Source organism: Colias eurytheme, chromosome 4, assembly GCF_061535395.1.
Source record: "Colias eurytheme isolate Ceu_HAF_F1 chromosome 4, ilColEury1 Martin Lab GWU primary, whole genome shotgun sequence".
Lineage (NCBI taxonomy): Eukaryota > Metazoa > Arthropoda > Insecta > Lepidoptera > Pieridae > Colias > Colias eurytheme.
Genome location: NC_142983.1, coordinates 4,151,075 through 4,169,998, shown reverse-complemented (window position 1 = coordinate 4,169,998; position 18,924 = coordinate 4,151,075). Strand labels below are relative to the sequence as shown.

At 33.1% G+C, this 18,924-nt stretch overlaps 4 protein-coding genes across 4 annotated transcripts; 1 reads left to right on the top strand and 3 right to left on the bottom strand.

The window, feature by feature from the left end:
- Positions 1–1,184: 1,184 nt before the first annotated feature.
- Positions 1,185–2,145, bottom strand: RpL40 (ribosomal protein L40). The gene is made up of 3 exons (XM_090120454.1): positions 2,059–2,145; positions 1,563–1,796; positions 1,185–1,411 (listed from the first exon to the last, which is right to left on the bottom strand). The coding sequence occupies exons 2-3, from the start codon at positions 1,786–1,788 to the stop codon at positions 1,248–1,250; spliced, it is 390 nt and encodes a 129-aa protein (XP_089976580.1). The 5' UTR covers positions 1,789–1,796; positions 2,059–2,145; the 3' UTR covers positions 1,185–1,247.
- Positions 2,146–2,707: 562 nt separating this feature from the next.
- On the top strand, positions 2,708–3,950 carry LOC149908871 (cytochrome c oxidase subunit 7A2-like, mitochondrial). The gene is made up of 3 exons (XM_090101580.1): positions 2,708–2,869; positions 2,937–3,107; positions 3,717–3,950. The coding sequence occupies exons 1-3, from the start codon at positions 2,795–2,797 to the stop codon at positions 3,855–3,857; spliced, it is 387 nt and encodes a 128-aa protein (XP_089957706.1). The 5' UTR covers positions 2,708–2,794; the 3' UTR covers positions 3,858–3,950.
- A 2,821-nt stretch (positions 3,951–6,771) lies between these two features.
- Synj (synaptojanin) lies at positions 6,772–10,502 on the bottom strand. The gene has a single exon (XM_090120453.1). It carries the CDS (start codon positions 10,367–10,369, stop codon positions 7,091–7,093), a length of 3,279 nt encoding a protein of 1,092 aa, XP_089976579.1. The 5' UTR covers positions 10,370–10,502; the 3' UTR covers positions 6,772–7,090.
- A 661-nt stretch (positions 10,503–11,163) lies between these two features.
- FIG4 (polyphosphoinositide phosphatase FIG4) lies at positions 11,164–18,538 on the bottom strand. The gene is made up of 12 exons (XM_090120455.1): positions 18,367–18,538; positions 18,070–18,280; positions 17,414–17,837; positions 16,905–17,225; positions 16,287–16,631; positions 15,890–16,088; positions 14,653–14,786; positions 14,021–14,248; positions 13,530–13,716; positions 12,754–12,908; positions 12,060–12,248; positions 11,164–11,664 (listed from the first exon to the last, which is right to left on the bottom strand). Exons 1-12 carry the CDS (start codon positions 18,439–18,441, stop codon positions 11,424–11,426), a joined length of 2,709 nt encoding a protein of 902 aa, XP_089976581.1. The 5' UTR covers positions 18,442–18,538; the 3' UTR covers positions 11,164–11,423.
- Between the last annotated feature and the right edge of the window lie 386 nt (positions 18,539–18,924).

Here is an 18,924-nt window from a genome sequence, read left to right as displayed (position 1 = left end):
TAATATAAGTATAGATGTTATGTAACTATGTATGTGTAAAAATATCTGGAATTGTTTTTATTTCGGACGAAACATAAAAATTGTATCATTGTTACTTCACTAATAAATTAATTTATTACTTTACATATATTTTTGAAATAATCCTGCTAAATGCTAATATTATAAAGACGAAAGTTTGTGTGTATGTATGGATGTTTGTTATTTTTTCACACAAATACTACTGAACCCATTACGATGTAATTTTGTATGTAGAAAGCTGAAGACTCAGAATAACACTTGGGTATAAAATCACGTCACCTCATTTAGGGGGTAGGCAGGAAATTCTATCTATTCGTGGTTGTTTCTTAACCGATTTTGATCAAAGTTTGGGTATGGGTAGGGCGGAATAGAAATTAAAAAATATTTATATCGATAATAGATCTTTATGATAGATGCCTAACTCTTACATATTTCTTGATTTCTTTCTTTGAGTCTTTAAAGATGACGTCATCTTTGTTTAATATGCAGGTAAATAATTTCAAATTTCGTCTTCAGGGTCAAATTCAAATAGAAACTGTACCTAATCCAATCAAAGTAGATTTTACCTGTCAGCGTCTTTAGGCAACCAAAAAAAAAGTTAAATTTTCATCACGGTCCGTATTTAATACTGCACAGTATCTTTTTGCTTTTTTTACTTTTGTGTCCATCTTGCAATAATAATTATCGAGAAAGTTGATCGTAGTCGAACAAATATCGCGCCCGCGTCTTTTTTCGCTTGCGGCAGCTTACTAGATTGGCCCTTGCACAATGGCTGCTTTATATCTACACGCGGAGTGACAGGCCCTGCTAGTAGCTTATCTGGCACTTGAGACAAGTAGCTTAAAAGTACCTACCTATAACCTAATCTATACAAATATTTATAGCTGAAGAGTTTATTTTATTTTATTTATTTATCTCACTCTACTCTCCCGATTTGAAAAATTATTTGGTGTTAGATAGCCGATTCATCGAGGAAGGCTATAGGATATAATCTAGGGATATATCATCACGCTAAGACCAACAGCAGCGGAGCCACACGGGTGAAACTGTAGAGCGCAGCTAGTTGTTTATATTATCTCATGAGTCTAAATCAACCAACCTCAGAAGCTCAGATATAATTTTGAGCATTGGAACAATCTGGAGATATCAAATAAAAAATATACATAAAATTTTTCACTTTTTAATTTAAATCATAAACCAGACTTTTTATAAAAATATAGGAGATAGATTTAATCCTTGATCTTCTTCTTGGGGCGGAGGTTGTTAGTGTGTCCACACTTTTTCTTACGGCAGTTGGTGGCACGGGGATGAAGTCTAGCATAGCATTTGCGGCAGATCATCTTGTCGCAGTTATACTTCATGGCCAAGATACGAAGAGAAGGCTCAATGGTACCTATAAGAAAGATAGAGTTTATAATAATTGTTATATGGTTTTGAACATTACTGATCTTCATTTATGCTATATATTAGAATTTGATGTCTCGAGAGATGAATTTAAAAAAAACTCAATGCAATTTAAAAACAAAAGTTACTGATATACTAACCTCCACGAAGCCTTAGCACCAAGTGAAGTGTAGATTCCTTCTGAATGTTGTAGTCTGACAGAGTACGGCCATCCTCCAGCTGTTTACCAGCGAAGATCAAACGCTGTTGGTCAGGAGGGATTCCCTCCTTGTCTTGAATTTTCGCCTTAACATTTTCGATGGTGTCAGAAGCCTCCACCTCAAGGGTGATGGTCTTACCCGTTAGGGTTTTGACGAAGATCTGCATTTTTTCAACTAAAAAGAAAAAGCTTGCTTTACTTCAACACTCGTACAATTTTGAAATATATCAACGGAATGAATTGAGATTTGAGAAAGAAAAACAAATGAAGTATGATGGTCTGTCTATGACATGCCACGCTATTTTGAATTTGGAACTTTACTCAAACGTATTTTTATGGCACGTTTAATTACAATAGAAATCTAATTAAGAAAAAACGTAATTATTTTTTATATTGCTTGATATTATCAATAAAAATTAATTTAATTCATTACTAACCTCAGTAAAATGTGCTCGTTGAACTGTCAAACTGGCACGAAAGGACGGTCAAAGATGGCGGCAGTGTGACCAGATGATATTTTTTATATTTACCTTTTGTCTATGGTACATATATTTTATACAAACAGACACAGTACAGCCAAAATAAGACTGTTACTAATATTATTTTAATTAACTTTAATCTTCCTATCAGTGCAAATAAATTTGAATATTCTTAAATTAATACGAAACGATTAACGAAGCTTAGAGATTTAGAGAAATACAAATATTTATCCAGTTCGAATAGTTTTAAAAGCAGGTAGAAATAAACATTCTTAACCACAATACATGATAATACAAGGATAATACATTACGCTTTAAAATTTGTAGTATCAGTTTTGTAGTCGATTACCTATCAGAGGCAAAAAAAATTGACACTGGTCACACACGGATCAATGTTTCGTTCGAAAATTATTTTTTTCAACTCCTTGATAACAAAAACGAGCATAAAATTTCATGTATAAATTCACAATAATACGTTACTGAAACTTTAAAATTAGTTAGACTAAATAGAATTTTAAAACTACATGTAATACTATTTTTTATATTTTATTCAAGTCAGAGAACCTTACTGTCAATGTAACATATTTCTGAACGGTATCTATATTCTATATTCGATTTACGATTAGGTACTTGTTTCGTAACAGGTCCACTCCGCTGAAATACAGAATTTAAGTTGTACTGTGATTATCCAAACATGTATCATCAACTGAACAAAGTTACCGGCAGGCTCGTAGCTGCCTCCAACCTCCAGGCGCCACTTTTCCCAGTGGTAAGTAAAACGTTTTTATCTAACCCGACTATGTTGCGTACAAGGTGATAATGTTCCTATATTGCAGGCTCCCATTGCTTTGCAACGAGTGGACCCACCAGCAATCCAGTACAACACTGCACAGATGTCGACTGTCTCCGAATCTTGCTCGACTGCTCCAAGACGGATGATCCCTGGTACCAACGAAGCCTACTCCCCCCTGTCTCCCAAAATCCGTGAACGTCAACAACGCTTCCAGGTAAAAATAATAGAATACTTGTCAAAATCTAATTAGGTTATCAGTATGAAATAGTACTTATCAATTCACATCAACTTATCATTTATTTATTACCTTACATGTTAATATGATCATAATATACAATCAACACATTAAAATGTTGAAAAATATTGACTCAATGCCAAAATGATGACTAAATACTTAACTAATTTATTATATCCTCCTTCTGTTATCCTCAAATTCATTCAATTGTTAAAAATTCAATTTTAAATTTGGAAAAAGATTACCAGATGCAAACGGATAAATGGAAAAAAACCTTAGAAAAAACATATATTATTTTATTTGAAAAATATGTTATGTATTTATTTTGATGTAGCGTTAAATAAGTTTATTAAATTTTATACCTTAACTTTGATGACAAATAAAAATATATGGCATTTTGGCATGATTTTTCTGGGCAATAGAACATTATTTTAAATAGTTGTGTAACACATTATTCAATGAATTCAAAGGATTGATGAAAAATCAACCCTTAAATTAATAAAAAACGTTAAAAAATACTTTTAAATTCTTCCAACCATAGTATAATATAATATAATATATGCTATAATAAATAAACTTTATTTACAGAAAGAGGATGAAACTCCAGTCTTCTTGAAGGGAGGTCCCTTCGATGGTGTCTTGTACCGTTTGACTCTGCTCTTGTGTGTTGCTGGAATCATTGGAGTTGGACACACAGTCTATATCCACGCTGTACCACAGAATAAGTAAATTATTCAAATGCACTTGCATGTGCTAAACGTAGTTAATTCTGTATAATTTATGTAACAAGGATCAGTATAAATATTAAAGAAAAAATGTTGTTTTTTTTATACCATTTTTTAAGGAAAAATCCCTAAAAATGTAAATAAAATACTTTACCATTAAATTAATTTTTTGGCTCATAGTACAGTATGATTGAACAAAGGCCAGTTATAATATCAAATATGCAGAATATTAATTATCAAGTACATTTTTGAGGTTCCCAAATAATAAATAGGTAGTTTATATAGCAGATAAAGGTAAATAAAAAAAGGGTACTTATACCAGGGTATTAGGTATAATTCAACTAACACAACACAATTGAATGAAACAAAAATTAAATAGCAGTAATTTTAAACATTTAAAATTACAGTTTCAACTTTAAACATAAATAATATGTATACTAATTACTAATTCTGATTTCTCAGGCTTTGTAAAGACTTTGTAAATAACTAGATAGGTACTGAAATAAAAAATTGTTTAAATCTGCGTTAACGTTGATCTGGAACAGCTGAATCGATTTTTATAGGACTGTCACTGAAAGGTAGGGGAGAAACTAGTAAGCTACTTGTGCAGCGCCGGCCGTAACCCGCATTCAGGGTTGACCCTTATTCAAATGACTCTTGATCATAGCCTTCATATCATTTTCAAAAAACTTAGGATTTTTTTTTATAAAAAGATTTTTTTTAATAAGTATGCCTTTCACCACCAGAGGGCCTCACAAAATGTGGCTTGTCCACACTCCACAGCCGGCACTGTATACATAAATACCTACTTGGGGACATAATAATGAAACAAAGATGTCACCATTGCAATATCTGTTTATTATAACACACTGACCGTAACGAACATAGCGTTATTAATACGTAGGAAGGTATTTAATTAAATTAAATTTACCAAAAAACAATAACTTACTATTTCTAAAGATTTTTTAAGCCATTTCAACTACTTATGCTTTCACTGTTTTTATGAAGATGCATTATTTCAATATTCTACGGTAGTTTTTATAAAATTTTAACTTAGTTGGTTTTTCTTTGTACAAAGAGCTAGTTGCGTGTTTGTGTTTAGGTGATCTATAAATGAATATTCTGGCTTTGTAATATTACCTCAACCAAAGTTATAAACTTAAAAATATCTCTACTACAACAAGAATCTCAGATGTTTATTTATAATTTAATAAATCCAACGGTCATAATTATTATTACTTTATTCAAATACACCATGTATGGCAGATGCCTCTATAGATCTCCCACGATCGAAACTCAGATAAATAAAACTCGTGTGCCGAGTACACGTGTCAGAAATGAAACTTTTTTTAACAAGATTCAATTAAAACATACAAAAATCGTCGCCATACTCCATGACGTGACGGTATTGCCATAACGCGACCTTGAAATTATTATTACCCTCAACGCACGTTTCAAAAATATAACATTTAACTGGAATTTGTATGCTGGCATAATGAGCCTAACTACTTTATTTTAATAGGATTGTGCCATAATAAAATTAGTTTTTCCAGTAAGTAACAAAACCAATAAAAAAATAACTGCAAAATAAAATGACTAAAAGAACGCATAATTTACTTCGTGTTTTTATTTGGTATGGTCGTTCCTTATAATATTTTTATATTTGTTTATCGTATGGGAGATCTATAGCAATTCTAGTTCTTATGAGATAAAAAGGAGATATTTCAAGAAAGATAAGCCAGTGTTTATTAGTCAAAATGTAGAAGATAAAAATAAGGTAATATCTAAATTGCACTATATGTACTTATATTTTGTTAGGCGGGCTATTTAAAACTTTATAAGTTGAACTTTATATGTAAACCTTTGTTGAATCAATCGAAATGAAACATCTTCTTTTCAATCGAAACGAATAAACAGTGTTTTAATTTAGGATACATTAAGAAATTGTATTAATTTTAGTTAAGTATATAACATTGGTCATGTCGTCTATGAATTAATTAACATTAACACAAAAAAATAAAACTACGTAGTGTAAAGTGAATTATGTGCACACGCATAAATATCTGAATCAACATTCGAACGATAAATGCTCGTAAAACATTTCTAATAAATGCATACATGAATTAGCTTATGTATAACAATAACAATATTAAATATCATTTATTTTTAAAAGTTTAATGATTTTATAAATGAATATATCGGAAAACGGTAGATATTTTTTAACAATAGGAATAAACGTTACGTACATGCATGTAGTACATAGGTCCAAATGTAATAAATTGTTAACAATCGTTCTGTGTATTTTCAACTACGTAATATATGTATAGCTTCTCTACAAATACGATTAGCCAGTGACTCTACATCAGCATAGCAGGTTTGCTATTTTATATTATATACGTATATATAATAATTATGATATTATTATAATCACTATAATCTACATAATAATATATCAAAAGCTTCTACAACTACCTACATTTAAACAATCCTAATTTTTATAAATAACATAAATAGTTTTGTTCGTATTGCATTTAACATCCCAATTTCATATTTTATGTTGTTATTGATTCTTAATACTATGATTACTTCTTAAAGATAAATTGTTACTGTTCTCGCGATAAGCACAAACTATAAGTACTTAAAAAAATTGACAGACAGTAAATTTTTATAAAAATAATATAAAAGTAGGAACTAAATAAAACAAAAATAAAAAAGGAGATCAAGGATAAGATCCTTTAAACATAAAACTCGCGTAACATAAATGCGTATATTGCTCATTGCTGATATAAAAAGGTACAAAATAATAATTTTAATTCACACAAGGAATGTGAATTTCTTTACAAACCAAAAAAGGTTTATTATCAATTATCAATTAGATACAAATTACTTATATAAATAATCTAATAATGGATAAAATCATAAAATATTAAAAAAATCTCAAGGCATCTATTTAAAATAATTTAAAAGTATTCTGGAAAACTATGGATTACTCAACCACAAAATAACTGAAAAACCGAATAGAAAAACATCAAGAACCAAAAGTAGGAACAAATATAATACTTATACATATAAGAAACTTTCGATGTATACATTTGCTATAATTTCATATTATGCAATAAACATCACAGCCAATACATAATACACCAATTAATAACGAAATAAATATAAGTCAACGGATATTTAAATGACGATATCGCGTTCTTTGCGTTTTAAGCATATATCTTTTGGCAATGTAGTTTAGCTAACTGGTCGTGGACGCGCAGGCAAAGGTGGTGGAGCGCCTTGGCGTGCAGGTACAGGCGGCGGCGGGCCCGTCGGAGGGGGAGTGTTGCTGGAGGGCGGCGGCGGGGGCGGAGCGCACGAAGGAGGAGGCATCATTTCCGCCGGAGGAGAGCTTAACGAACCTTGAGACACAAGAGGCTCAGGTGTTATTGGAGCCGGTCGGGGTGGTCTCGCAGGGCAAGCTGCCGGCGCGCGAGATGGAATAAGCGGCGTTGGAGAAGGTGCAGGAGGCCTACTAGGTTGCTGTCGTCGAGGCGTGGGAGGTGCCGAACGTAGGGGTCGCTCAGCAGGAACTTCCCCAAATAAGGGGATTGTATTGTTAGTACACAATCCCACTTCAGATCTCACAATTTCTATCCAATTTGGCGATTTCAGCGAAACGCGCAAGGGTATTACAGATGATGATATGGTGCCTTTTTGAGCTGCGGCTAGTGCATTTTGTCCATCTCTGAAAGTAATACTGAGTGTATGATCATCAATAAAACGCACTAAAGTAACTTCGCCAAATGTGGCTAATTCTTGTAATATTATCGCCATTAAGTTATCATCAAAAATGGTATCATCACTATCAATATCTTCGACTGGTTGCACAATAATGCTAGCATCGGGAGGTCCAAGATCTTGAACAACTTCGTAAAATACTTCCATACATTTTGTATAACTGACTTGTAATACCTCTATTTCCAAAATTGCTATTACTGGACGATGGTCACTCTGTTTCAGTTCAGCTCTACCATAGTGAAGTAATTTACCGGCGCCTAGTTGTGATGTTGTTTCAGGGTCAATAGTATGCTTTTTACTTCTCCATAAAACACGATCCGTCCAAGCTGGCGCACGACATTTTTCACTCGTGTCATAATCGTCACTAAACAAATCATATTTGTATGTGGGAAGGAAAGTAATTTCCCCTTCAAAACAATTTTTGAAAACTAAACCTTGCGATTTTTGACGAGTTAGTTGGTCCTGTTCTAGAAGCCTTTGTAAATTATTTTGTGCTGCCAATAATCTTGTTTCTTCTTTATCTAGGTCAATGCGATAATTAAAATCACCACACCAAAATACAAAGTCATGGGAATACAAAGATCGACCCATGGGAAATGCAACTTTTCGAGTGATTTCTGTATAATCTGCATTGCGCTCACTTACTTGAGATTGTCCAGCAGCAAAATGAGCACAAACGAAGCAAAGTGATGTACCATAAATAACTAAGCGAATAGCTACTGCTCCCTTATTGCCAGTGGCTCCACCAAGTCCTGTTTTAACTGAATCTAATGCAACATCCCTTATGTGGGGTATTAGATCTTTTCTAGCAAAAACAAATAAACAAACTCCAACCAATTGATGGCTCGAGAGCAAAGTGTAAGATGCATCTCGACACAGTACCTTTTCTAGTTCTTCACTCCATGCTTTTGCATTATCAGAACTTGCTGCCATTATATTGCTGGCATTTAAATCAACAATTTCTTGAAAGCCTATTGCAAATATATCAGAAGGATGATCTTTAAGGTTCACAGTATTTACTAGTGAAGAATTTGGACAATCCAACAACCAATCCGCTAATGATACATCTTTGTAAGCTAGACTTCTAAAATGTTTTCCACCATTAACATTGTAAGTGCCAATTGTAATACGGATACTACTCGGTTGGGTAAACTCATTTGCTCTGCGACACATCTCTCGCAGGACTGCTGTAGATGTATGTAAAATATTCGAAGGCAATAGTATCCTGGTACGATCGGCAAGTTCTGAATTCAATGTTGAACCTAACAATAATATATCTATTGCTTCTTGTTTTGAGTTATCCAGTAAGTTATTTTGGATTGTTCTAGCAGCAGATCTCGCTCCATCTATTAATTTAGAACCACCCTGAATGGCTCCGGTACCAGCATATATTTTGGAAATCTCGTTGCCATTATTAATCCACATTTGTTTGAAAACTTCCTCAAATCTATTAACATTTTGTTTTTTATCAATGCATTGAAGTAACATTAACTGTATTGCAAGCATCTCTAGGCCAATAAATGTTTGAATGGAGTTTGTTCTGTCTAAACAATCCAAGCAATTAGTTCTTATTACACCTTTTTGCACATTATAAATATCAACACCTTTAGCGCTAAATATGCTGATGCTGTCATAGTATTTTTCAACAAACTTTTTAAATTTCCCCAAGGCTGATTCTATTGAAGAAGCTCTCACTTCCTGGTGATAATCAAAAATAATCTGAACTATATCAGAATGTGCAGATTCATTTAAATGCCTTTGGAATGCATTACTGAGATTAGCTTCCCCTTCTGTACCTCCTATCATACTTGATCCAAGCAGATTTACAACAAAAATAGATCCATAATTACGTTTTAACTGAGAAAAGTGTCTTTCACATGCACTTGTAGATGCATCATACCCCCTGGACATTTTTACTTTGTGTGAACCAACTTGTATACCTGGTTGCTCCCAAAAAAGGGGGACAGATCCTCTTGTTTGTATATATGAAGAAACAGAGTCATCCACATAAATAGCTTGCTCAGTTTCAACAAAGTTTGCAACATTGCCATCATCATTGCAACCTCTAACATTAAATCTAGTTCCAGCTCGCTCACAACTGAGTCGGGAAATTAAAACTGCTCTTGCCACGCGATGACCGACATAAATTGTACGAATTTCGACAGATCCGCACATTGCACGAGTGAGCCAGTCATCACAATCAATACCAAATCTAATAAGATGGATGAATAAGGTTCTATTCCAAAAGAATCTATTATCTGGACTGGCTCCTTTAGCTTTTCTTTGAGCGCACAAAGTAAGATCAAAAAGATTATCACTGGTTTTACCTGAATTCCAAGAAAAATAAAATGTTCCAGAGTTTAACAATTTTCTAACTTCACTAACCTTATCTTCTCCCTGTGTTTGATGAAATAGTGGTAAAAACTGAGATTGCGTTATTTTAAATACTTCATTATCACCCACTTTGCCCACTGAGCTGCATCCCGTTACAAGAACAAGATACAGCATACAATTTTCGCCGGAATTTAGTTGAAGTACTCCCAAACACCCATATGCATCTGCTATTTTGTGATATTGTTTTCGTAAAGTATCTGTTTCTTGAGAAGATAGGGAAACAACAGCTTGCGATTCGAATAATAGAGCTGTATCTTTATTTCTGTGCTGTAAGATTATACTGTAAGGATTCGGTGGTGCTGATTTCTCTAGCACTTTAAAACCTTTTGACATAGCCATGATGTATTAAACAATATCTAATGGTCTAGTTTTAAAGCCATCCGCCCCCTGCAGCCGAATAATATCGCACTTCACTGAAATAAACACAGGCAATAGCGATCGCTTGCGATCCGTGATACATAAAATTTTTGAATCAAATGTCACACTAATCAATTTCAAAATTCAAATGTCAATACGTCACTGCCATTGATTATTTTTCTAAGGATTCAGATAGACGACTATGAGCAGAACACGAGCAGAAGACGTATGGCACCGAAATTAATTAATAATAAAAATATGCTGAGTATTAATTTTTTTCACAATTTTTTAATGCTTATGATAAAAGTGAATCAAATTTAATTAAAAATAATTTACAAAATGACTAGGGGCAGTTGTACAACTATTATAACAGGTATATTGAGTTTATAAAGAACTTGAATCTGTGACTTGAAACAATGTGATAGCTTTGGAAAAACATTATGTAGGTACCTATATTAAATTGTTATATGCAGGCAAAGTGAAGAATTCCAGATAGATAAAAATATTTTTGAATTTGAGTGTGCAGCACATTAGGTTAAAAAAAAAAAATATAATAAGGGAGGTACTATCAAAATATGTGATCAAATATTATTTTGAAGTTATATTATTTTACCTAACACATTACTACGAAACTATTTATGATTGTTCCAGACAGATCCATCCAGTTTTAAAAAATAAGTTATGTGTACACTGTACATGTAGGTATGATAAGGAACAATAACGTTTACTAGTATCCATCTAGTATCCTATTATTTTATAAAAGTTAGGACAACCACAGATAATATAATACTATACTAAATACTACACCACTGTGAATGAAAGGATAATAAAATCAAACAAGCTTGTACTTATTTCAATCACAGAATCATCCCTTTAATATATTTAAATAAACATTTCAAATAATATTAATATAACATAATATTTACATTAACTAATAGTACTTACTAAGGAATAACGATTAATGGAATAAATAAACGTGTGTTACAGCTACCTGCATAGATCTTTTCATAAATAATAATTATTTAATAAATTTAACCTAAAGGCTAAATTCAACATAACTTTTATACAACTGCAAAGATTCCAGAGGCACAGTTAATTTTCCCGTACTTCGTTGAACATAGTCAATATAGATTTCTTTAGAAGCCTTTGTGATGGTTGGTGGAATGGTATCAACAGAACTGTCGATGGTGAACGCACTGTTAACTGTCATTACGATAGGTATATCAGGCTTATAGCGGGGGTTGGAGCGTTTCTCGAAATTCACGTAGCGCTTGTACCTGTGAATAAGAATAGTAATTATAAGATGTTTGGAATTTAGATATTTTTCATAACTTATTTGAAGCGACTCATTTTGTTGAATGATAATTTATAATAATTTAGGTCAAAAAGTACCCATTTACTTAGATGAAGATTTATTGTATGAATAGTTACTATAACATAATAATTCTTGTTAAAATCTAATCATATCACAATATTTTTACAATGAATCCGAATCCATAGTTTCACAGTCGTACAATAAAATATAAATTTTCCGAAACACAACTCTGCGTGTATTAGGCAGATTTTTCTAATGAGCGATACAACGCGGCTCGAAAATTTTTTGACGACTTTTAATATACGACTGTTGTCTTTATTACTTAATAACAACATTTAAAATTAAAATTTAACTTACAGCAACATATCCCGTTTGTTTGGCTCACTAACTATTGGTTTAAGCGTTCGTTTAACAAACAAAAATGGCGGCCGCTCGTATGTGACTTCCTCTTCAGGTTTCGAGACCACTGCACTTGGCGACAACGGCTGGCGAGAGCTCATGGTGGAACTAGTCAGGTCATCGTCTGACGAAGAATCGCTGTTTGAACTAAAAATACAATAATAAATTACTAAAAATTAATTGCCAGGGGAGGAATAAAAGCAGATCGATTAAACCATTAAATTCCTACAATTTCCAGTATTTTGGGCAATTTTTGACATTTGTCTATGTTTGTTTTAATGCTGAGGAGATATTCATATACCTACTTATTGAAAGCTGTTGTTTTCGGGTTGCTTTTCGAAATGTGTCTTTAAAATTTTCAAATACAATATGTACATTAAAAAAAAAAAGAAACGTGTGGCACTCGGGGACTGCCGCGGTATATATAAGCTATTGCATGCTATGCCTTCAAGCCACACCTCCGCGCCCGTCGGAGTGGGGAGCGTGAGGTTTTTCGTTACGCAATTTCTGGATTCGGTCCCCGCGCTCAAGGCCCGCGATAGAAGCTATGCAATAGCTTAATTATACACAGGAAATCAGTCACAAAAGCTTCATTGAAATTGAACAAAAATATTAATACTGATTTATAGCCAGACAATAAAAAACAACTAACTCGCTGGAATTATTAGAAGCGGTGCTGGATCGGCCGCTAATAACTGGGTTCTTGGAGGCGGGGCCTTTCACCGCGTACGGGTTCCTCCCGCGAACGACAAACGGACTCAAGTTCTCCGCGAACGATGGTGTTATGTCGCGCAGTGTGTGACACATCTGGGAAATTATTTTATATTTTAAATTGTGTATACTGTATAGGGTTATTAGATGACCACGATTTAAAAAAATCGACTTAATGCATTTTTACAGATACTACATTCGACAAGAACATGGAAAAGGTTATCTTAAAACAGAAATAGATATCATGTTTTTTACATTCATATTTTTATTTTTATGAAAATTGAAAACCAGACAATGGGGTGTGAGTGAAATATTAAAAAAACTTGCTTGTGCTATTAGGCTTTATATGATATTTATAGTTGTAAGGATTATTAATAACTAGAGGTCCGCCCCGGCTTCGCCCGTGGTACATATTTCGCAATTAAAGGTAGCCTATGTCCTTTCTCGGGTATCAAAATATCTCCATACCAAATTTCATGCAAATTGGTTTAGTAGTTTAGGCGTGATTGAGTCACAGACAAACAGACAAAGTTACTTTCGCATTTATAATATTAGTATGGATTAATAATATCAATTACAATTTTATGAGTAATTCGAATCCCAAAAACGAAAAATTCTTGTCGCTTGTTGAAATTATCACATCACACATTAATTATTAGATACACCATAAATTTAAAAAAAAAATGCTCGAGACTTTTATTCCTTTTTCTTCCTCACCTTAAACTCGAAGCTTTCTATAAACACGGTGTACTCAAACGGCCGATTGTATTCCTGGTAAGGATCAACCATTTCCAATGCAGTATCACCTTGCATACCGATGATCTCGCAGCACAATTTGCGCATCTCATTACTTGGCTTTGGCAAATAGCGCACCACTTCGTCGTCCCACCATTTCGTTAATGATCTGAATAAAAATACATTATTATACAATTAGACAAAAACAACACGAAAATCGTGCAAAAATTGTCTGGAGCAAAACTCTGCCTACGCTTCTATGAGCAGAATTTTCTAAAGAGTACAATATACTTTGAGCAGTATTGTCACGAAATACGCTGTAAATTTCAATGAATGTTTTCAACAACGAAGTTTATGACAATAAAATGCGACCATGACATGACATTTTTTACGAAATTTTTATAGGCTGTTAGTAGTCTAGCTATATTTTATGATTAAGGTATGTCAATACACAAATTCAAAAGAAAGCTCACCTCCTATTAGGAATATATACCATAGTTTCAGGATGGTGCAAATAGTAATCTGTGGGATACACCCAAATCGCTGGTCTACTTGGATCAGGAACAAATAATCCTAGGAATAAATTCATTGTGTTCTGTTTCTCAGCATCTGAGAACGTATTGGAGTAATATCTACTCAATGTCTGCATAATATCGTTACCGTGGGATGACCATGGTGCCGTTTTACGGTAGGTTTTTATCCTGAAAATAAAGTTTTTTTTGTAAAGGGCATCATGTTTTTTATTTGGTTTGAATTTTATCGGAGCAACGTTATTTAATATTTCAATTATTAATACTGTACAATTTTTTTTAACTCAAAACAAGCACACGTGTCAGAAGTGAAACTTCTTTGGCAAGATTCAAAGATACTTACCAAAATCGTCGCCTTACTCCATGACGTGACGGTATTGCCGATACGCGACCTTGGTATTTTAAACTCAACGCGCCTAAAGAAGTTTCAGTTCAAAAATCTATGGTATTCTTTATTTCCACACTATAATAAGCAATTACTTATCACACAAATGAACCAACTCCAAACCATAAATTAAACAGTTTTTTCTGAATGTGTTAAATGTGAATACATAATAAATATTATCCTTACTTACCTATGTACTAATTGAGATCCACCATATTGCAATGCTAAAGTGTCACCATGATCTTCGTATAGACCTTCCAGAAGTCTAGCACAATCAGAATCGAATTCAATAACTGGTTCTGCTATAAGCCCCAAGGCATGGAGCTAGAACAAACGCAATCATATCTTATTAGTTGTACAAAAATTTTGTTTAAGACGTTTTAAATAAGAGGTATTTAACCCATTGACCACCGTAAGGCCCGATCGGGGCGCGACACAATAGATTTTCTATTGTGTCTGTGATTCCGAGGACTGATGGATTAATCGATCGGGCCGCGACACAATAGATTTTCTATTGTGTCTGTGATTCCGGGGACTGAGGGGTTAAAAGCAGCATCTCTGTGCAATAGCCTAATTTAATCACTAACTTCATGCATGAGGAATTTTATTAAGTATTGTTTATAACGATTTGCTAATAACCAACTATTCTTTATCTCAATGAGATAGCTGTTGTTGTTTTAAATACCTGTGAATCCATCCATATACACAAAGTACAAACTTTTCTAAAACAGTGTTGGCAACATAATTGCACGCCTCATAAGCGAAGCGTTGAGGTGGGTACTACTGTCGCTTCGCGCAAAACATCTGATTTTTCAAACTTAAAATGTCTTTATGTATCATACATTGCACTTGTAAGATAATACATACACACACATATTAAGAAACACTATTTTTAACATTCATGATATTTTTGATGTCATTTTTGTTATTTAAACTAGTTAAAAAACAGTTTAAAAAAGTTCTGTCTTGGACGTCCGTGTGTCTGTATGTGCGGATCCTTTTTCTTGTTAACACGATAGCGACCGAAATACTTTACTAATCGAGTCTTTTTTTTTCTCTTACGCTTGAGTATGCTCAGGAATAGAACCCTTTCATTTTTCAGGGTCTGATTCGATGTGGTTTAATTGTTATTAAATAAACAAAAATAATAATTAATAAATAATTATTAAAAAAAAATTATGAGGCGTGCACTTTTGGATTTTCCAAACTATTTGGACATTATAATCTGTGCAATTTACAGAGCCACCTGGCAACACTGTTATTCGGGAAGACATCTTTGATTTACATTTTACACAGCATTCTATACAATCCTTTCTGTTAATTACTATTTTACAATTGTTACATAAATAAAGTACATACGAGAGTTATTACTTTCTATTATCATACAACCTGACATATATAATAAACAGTATGTGGGGTTGGATTACCTGATACGCTAAAACACACTTTCCAATCGCAAACTGCGCAGTATTAGTTCTATCTAGACAATCAACACAATTAACGCGAACTACGCCCGTCTGCAAGCGGCCTCCTTGGTGACCTTCTATGCCCATATCATCGCTACACCCTTTTGTGCTTAGAAATATTCCTGTGCGCTTCACTACTGTACGAGCTATTGCTGATAATCTGAAAAAAAGTATTATTAAAGTATAAACATAATATATTATTATTACACATTAATATTATGTTCATTATTTTCAAATAAAAATATGATCCATACATATTATGCATTACATAAATTTTCACTTACAGGTAGATCAAACTAGTTTTCAATATGTTGTTTTACTGAAAAACAGTATCAATATACATATATGAATAACTTACTTGTCCAGTACTTTAGCATCAGCCCCTTTATTAATCCTTGCCATATCCAAGTGGAAATACTGTATGGCATGTTCTGGGGGTAAAAATTGGTTGAGATACTTTACAGCATTGCTTATAACTTCAGTTAATAATGATTCATGCTTCTTTTTCTCTCTCTTTTTAACCAAATTAAGTATCATTATTGGTGAACCATATCTCTGCATAAGGTTGTTGAAATGCTTTGCTGGTATTTGTGCGTAAGGATCACTTCTGTCTATAGCTATAGCCGGTTTTGGCACCATCTTTGATATGTCCTGTGACCAAAAGCTTGGTATTGATCCTCTCATTTGCACAAATGAACTGAATCTACAATATAGAACAACTATTTTAATATCTATCCTAGTAATAGTGTAAATTAAGTATTTTAAATGTTTGTTTTCAAATTACTCAGACAAAAAAATATTTTTGATTTCTTTTATTACTTTAAGGAATATGAAAGAGGTCATATATGCAGAAGAAAAATATAATATGTCCAAAGTTTCAAGAATTTTTACATATTATTAATTATTATCTATCAAAAGCTATCAACCATTTGCATTTTTATCAGAAAAGCATGCATATTATTATAAATATACAAACCTGCCATTAGAAAACGATGATATCATAGAATCATGTACAATCTGTTCAGTTTCTACCTCATTAGCCACATCACCATGCATATTCGCTCCTCTCTTTAAGAACCTGGTACCTGCATATCTGTTACTACGTCTAGCTATAAGAGTTAAGTAAATAGGTCTTCCAAAGATATTCAAGTTGCTCTGTTCTATAAAACCATGTATGATGTAGAGGATCCAATCTGGATGCAATTGTGAATGGACTACAGATAAGAGATGACTGTTCCAAACAAATCTCCACTCAGGTACTGCACGCACACCAAACTCCAGTTTTGTTGTATTATCACTAAAAAAGCATATTAAATAAACTATTTGTAAAGGATATCCTAAACATAATCAGTTTGGTTTGTAGGGAAAAATTTGGGTATTACAATAATAATTTATCCTTCCACAATATAATTTAGAAGTAATATTGTAAACTCATGAACTCCCTATTTTTATAAATCTTTTGGAGGTTTATGAAATAGAACATACCCCATTTTTTCCTGCCTCTGTTGCAGTTGTTGCTTCCAAGTCTCAAATATGTCTTCATCATCATCATTTTTATTACAAGTACACTCATCATTGGCTTTGGAGTTTATATTAGAATGATAAACTGCTGCTGTGACTGGTTCAGGAAATAAAGCAGGAGCTAGCTTCCTTGGTGGTGCCATATTCATTTGTAATGTATGTGTTACATCATAGCTGTAGCTATAGTAGAAATTAGTGGACAAATCAATTGCTAGGAACATTTTTACATATCTTTGTTCATCTGGATCTTGTGGTCTACTGGTATCATTAGGAATGTATATCATAGCTGTATCTTCTATTTTGTAAATTGAATGTGGGCCAATCAAGGCAATTTTTCTACGCTTTGTCACTAGAATGATATAGTACCCCTCCAAAAATCTGATGAATCCTAAAATATTAATTCGATTAAATCAAGGTCCTTACAAATTACAATTATAAACACAAACAGTAATGTTTTTTTTTATTTTAAATATGATAGTAGGATACCATAAAACATTCTACAAATGGATTTCAGTATACTTACCTTCCAAAATGAAATCTTATAATATTTACAAGTGTGCCAGTTTTCTATTATGAAGTGTAGCCTGTAGTATAAAAAAAAATAATGATAAAAAATTTACCGACAATTCCAAAAGCAGACACCAATTTGTTAAATCCAACTGATCGAGTTCCTTTATTGCCAAAGCCTATCATGTTCAACAGCTGGTGTATTTCTTGTTTATTATATTCCACTTTATCATCCACCAGTATTAATTCTCTAGGATCAGTCCGATCAATTTTTAACACACGAAATCTGGTTTGAGTGTTATTCGATCCTATGAGATAAAATCTCTGAGAGAAAAAACAATTTTATGTTTCAATAAAGTTATCGTTTATTTCACAATCATATAGCAACTACAAAAGACAAGAGTACGTACCGCTTTCGTCTCATAAAGTGCAATTCTCTGAATAGAACTAATAATAGGGTGAAATAGAACATTTTGTTTAGACATTTTTTATTGTAAATAAATAATTTGTTTGTTTTTGATTTATTTGATACCGATGTGACAACTGATTAGTGAAATGACAATAAATTTGACACTATTAATTCAACAATGAAATATGTCAGTGTCATTTTTTCACAGAGACAAATAATAGAGGCTTGGCTGCTAAAGGCTACCATTCATACTGCGTACGCGACTATCCGCGACAGCAGTGACAAGTCCGCGTGTGAATGTGTTGGTCAATAATCAATAATATAATATTAGTATATACAACTCTTTGGTGTTGGTTCTCGGAACTGTGGAATATAATATGAAACAAAGAACATTTTTACGCTGACAAACCTTATTTCATGCCCCTCTCAAAGTGTCGTCCAACGGGCCAAAAATCCCCTTTAAAATGTAATTACTAATCACTGCTCCAAGCTCCAAGTGGGTTCAATACTTATTCTGACTTTTTTACCCAGTTCCAAATGTTAAATCTTACAATAATAT

Bases quoted from the DNA above. Each gene is read 5' to 3' on its own strand.
- Synj (XM_090120453.1), bottom strand. From the start codon at position 10,369: ATGGCTATGTCAAAAGGTTTTAAAGTGCTAGAGAAATCAGCACCACCG.
- LOC149908871 (XM_090101580.1), top strand. From the start codon at position 2,795: ATGTATCATCAACTGAACAAAGTTACCGGCAGGCTCGTAGCTGCCTCC. The intron at 2,870-2,936 runs GTAAGTAAAACG...CCTATATTGCAG, and splicing joins AGGCGCCACTTTTCCCAGTG to GCTCCCATTGCTTTGCAACG. The intron at 3,108-3,716 runs GTAAAAATAATA...CTTTATTTACAG, and splicing joins AACGTCAACAACGCTTCCAG to AAAGAGGATGAAACTCCAGT.
- RpL40 (XM_090120454.1), bottom strand. From the start codon at position 1,788: ATGCAGATCTTCGTCAAAACCCTAACGGGTAAGACCATCACCCTTGAG. The intron at 1,412-1,562 runs GTTAGTATATCA...TCTTTCTTATAG, and splicing joins GGTGCTAAGGCTTCGTGGAG to GTACCATTGAGCCTTCTCTT.
- FIG4 (XM_090120455.1), bottom strand. From the start codon at position 18,441: ATGTCTAAACAAAATGTTCTATTTCACCCTATTATTAGTTCTATTCAG. The intron at 17,838-18,069 runs GTAAATTTTTTA...TTAATATTTTAG, and splicing joins GTCTGCTTTTGGAATTGTCG to GATTCATCAGATTTTTGGAG. The intron at 17,226-17,413 runs GTATGTTCTATT...ATGCTTTTTTAG, and splicing joins CAGAGGCAGGAAAAAATGGG to TGATAATACAACAAAACTGG.